Here is a 3,627-nt window from a genome sequence, read left to right on the forward strand (position 1 = left end):
TTGTCCATCCCTATCGCCTGGTCTGTCCTTGATGGACCCTGACATTAATGGCCTCACAGTGTTTCCCAAATCCAATGCAGACTTATACAGTAGAATGTTCCCTGAGAGGTATATAATAGGTGCTTAATAAGTACTTGCCAAGCCCTGGCCAGCATGGCTCATTTGGCTGGAGCGTTGTCCCGTGCACCAGAGGTTCGCAAGTTTGATTTCCGGTCAGGGCACGTACCCAGGTTTCAAGTTCAGTCCCCAGCTGGAGCACATGTGGGAGGCAACTGATCGATGTTTCTCTCTCACATTGATGTGTTTCTCTCCCTCTCCCTCTCCCTCAAATCATTTTTTTTTAAAAAAGTACTTGCCAAATAATTACTTGAAACCATTTCCAAACAAAAAGGCCACATTTACTCTGATGTTTCCATTATAAATATATTTTTTTAAATTTAACAAGACTGATTAACACAGGAAACATTTAATGAATGGAATTGTGCATATGGTCGTCAGTTACATTGTGACATGTTAATTTCTTTATCATTTATTGGCACTGTCAACAGAATACTGTAAACAAGATCACTTTGTATGCGCAGGTCGGCGATGCTCCCTAGCTATGGTACCATGAGCTAATAGATAGATAGATAGCTACGTATAGATATACTAAATGTGCACAATTTTGCATGGTTACTGAGTGTCAGTAAAAATTATAAAAAAATGCCCATTTATAATAAAAAGGAGGATGTACTAAGACTTGCTATTACTGGACCTTGTTTTCTGTAAAAGTGACGAGATTTGCTAGGGACACTTACTAAACTCTATGGCACTGATGTAAGATGGACCCTTTCCAGCCCCTCGGCCACAGAAGTCCTTCTCCCTGGGCCCTGCCCTACCTGGAAACCTGTCCACTGCACCCCCACCCTGAGTTTTCACAACCTCCCCCACGTTCCTACCATCTCGGGCTCTGCCGGGAATTCTTTTCCTTGAAATCCTTCCACCCATCTCCCCACCCCCAAAAGCAGATGTCTCCGGAACTCTTTAGGCCCTGAGCCAACAAGATCTCGATAAATGGCTTAAAAAGTTTTATGAGAATAACTTCTCTTGGTAAGAGGTGGATAAGTCTGGAAATGACTTTCTAGATAAAGTGGTTTCATTTTTCTGTCAATACCGTCTGGGAAGAGAACATAATACTGAAGCCACTCTCTCCACCAAGGAGAGGCAAGTTTCTGACTGTGCCTTAGCTCAAAAACCTTCTGGACTCTGGGAATCTTATTGTAGGTTTGCATCCAGTGCTGAAGTTCTCACGACAAATCACACTTGTGCCAAAAAATGAATTGTGGTTTGGTATGCATTTTTCTTGTTCAGTAAGGTCTTGAATCCTAGGCTACTGCCTGTGGAATCTGGATCCCCAGTGAAAGGTGTGGGACTGTGAACTGGTAGGTCTCTGCACATGCTGTTCCCTTTCTGCAACACTGTTCCTTGCCTTGCTTTTTGGTGAACTCCTGCTCACTCTGCAAAACCCTGCTCAAACATTACTTTCTCCTTGAAACCTCTGCTGACCCTTAGACGGACTGGGGCACTCCCTTCAATTTCCGGATGCTCCTCTACATACCTCTGTTACAGCACTTGCCACTCAGCTTTAATTACCGGTTTAAGAGTCTGTTTTCCACTGTGGGATGTGAGTCCCTTAAGGGCTGGGATCATGCTTTATTTGTAATCCTAGTAGTTAGAACTGAGCCTGGGACAGAGCAGGTATTTAATGCAAGTTTCATGAATGAATGATTGAATAAACAAATATACAAACGAGTGAAACCTCACAGAGGGGGGTGGGCATACATCTCCATTTAGCCGGCAGCGTAAATGGCCTTAAACACGGCAGAACTCCTTCTTTAAAGCAATGGATTAGCACTAACTGCAAGAATTCGAAGTGAACCGGAACTCACGGGTCTGTCGTGTCTGTAAGACAGTCGCTGACCAAGTCTCCGGATGGTTAGTTATTAGAAGAGCAAAGTGCTGAGAGGAGAACCTGGCTGTGCCTGTCTTCCCAAACCATCGGGGACAAGTGGCTTCCTTTGGGACAGAGGATACAAGGCAGACTGTCTCCCTCTCTCCACGAGACCGCCCTTCATTGCTCTAGGACCACCGGGTGCTCTTTATTGGCACCGGTGAACACAGTCAGTTCCCAGAATGCCTAGCCTCAGCGGAGTCCCCTGAGCCCCAGCCACAGTGCAGTCAAGCCTTTAGGACCATGCGCCTGGGACTCCACACGTGTCAGGAAAACCCTGGTTTGGAGGGGGAGGGACAAGGACACCGCCTGAACCACAGCCTGTTTCCCTGTGCGGAGCTCTGGCGCCTTGGGTTCATGGTGCTCCCCTCGAGAAGAAACCTACTTGAGCAACGGGCTGCCTGTGCTGCAACTGCCTGTGGAGCAAAGGTGGATGAGCCAAAGCGAGAGAAAGAGCCTCTGGGGTGAGGGGCCAAAAGGCAGCCGCCCCCGGGGCCTGGGAGACAGGAGGCAGTGCCTTGCCCCAGGCCCTGGGCTCCGGCTCCTGGAGACTGGCTGGTGCTTCTGCCCCGGCAGCTCATGGGTGTCCCCGGGTGCCCCCTGCTCAGGCTGCAGGTTTGTTTCCTGGGGCCTCAGTTCACATTTAACAGGGGAAGAGCTTGGGGGAATGAAGGAGGCAAGTAAGGACGGACCATCCAGGATGCCACCCGGGGAGTCACCAAAGCCCCGTCCAGGACAGGAATCCACAGATGCCCTGGGAGGAGTGGCCCAAAGCTGCAGAGGCCGGAAGGCCCCTCCCCACCCCCCCCCTGGCTCAGTCCTCACGTCCCTACAATCCTGCCTTCACATGACTGTCCTGTCCTCCACTGAACTGTGCCAGCCTCGCTCAGGGCTCCAGGGGTTGGGTGAGGGGCAAGCATGTTTGTTGCACAGGGTGAGGGAGCAGCGTCCTTGATCACAGAATATGGCACTTGAGAGGGACCGGAACCCAGGAGTCCCAGCCACCAGTCCCTGGAGCATCCCCTGACTGGCTTCAAAGACGTTGTTGGGGTCAAGGGTGGGCAGATACATGGCCAGGACCCTCGCGGCCCTTCCTAAGACTCTGTCCGGGGCTCAAGCAGAATTTCTGGGCTTAATCCGATGGGCACCCTTGGCTCTGCAGGGAGGAAAACCAAAACCTGTCCCTCCATCCTCTCCCCTCCCCCCAGCCACCAAAACCGTCCCCTCCCACACACCACCCTTCAGCTTATGCATTCACCTCGGATACTTTAAGTGAAAACATGAATTAGGCAAACTAATCAATTTGACAACTGCTGAGATCAGGGTTTTCTCAGAGCATCGTGGAAATGGCTTCTTTACTTGAAGTCGGCTAAGATGTCGCTGAAGATATTGAGGAACAGGTGTGCGTGGTGATCCCTGAAGACCAGAGTGGGACGGAAGCGGATGGATTTGTCACCACAGCCTCCCAACACCACACCTGAAAGAAATGGCAGGAGGTCGGCTAGGAGCTTGGGCTCAGAGTCCCCGGCTGTGAGAGCCAGGAGGGTGCTTACTTACACACAGGGAACCCCCAAGCCATTCTTTCCATCCGGGCTTCCGGCTACCCTTCCATCCATCCACTCATCCCTCCCTCCCTC

At 50.5% G+C, this 3,627-nt stretch overlaps 1 protein-coding gene across 1 annotated transcript in view; it reads right to left on the bottom strand.

Annotated features, from left to right (window-relative positions):
- Positions 1 to 404: 404 nt before the first annotated feature.
- The window catches only part of ABAT (4-aminobutyrate aminotransferase), an 80,889-nt gene continuing 77,666 nt past the window's right edge, over positions 405 to 3,627 (bottom strand). Inside the window, exon 15 of the mRNA XM_005872999.2 lies at positions 405 to 3,467. Coding sequence (XP_005873061.1) covers positions 3,346 to 3,467 — 122 coding nt within the window. The 3' untranslated portion in view covers positions 405 to 3,345. The remainder of the gene's footprint in view (positions 3,468 to 3,627) is intronic.

The sequence above is a fragment of the Myotis brandtii genome, unplaced genomic scaffold (assembly GCF_000412655.1).
Source record: "Myotis brandtii unplaced genomic scaffold, ASM41265v1 scaffold397, whole genome shotgun sequence".
NCBI lineage: Eukaryota > Metazoa > Chordata > Mammalia > Chiroptera > Vespertilionidae > Myotis > Myotis brandtii.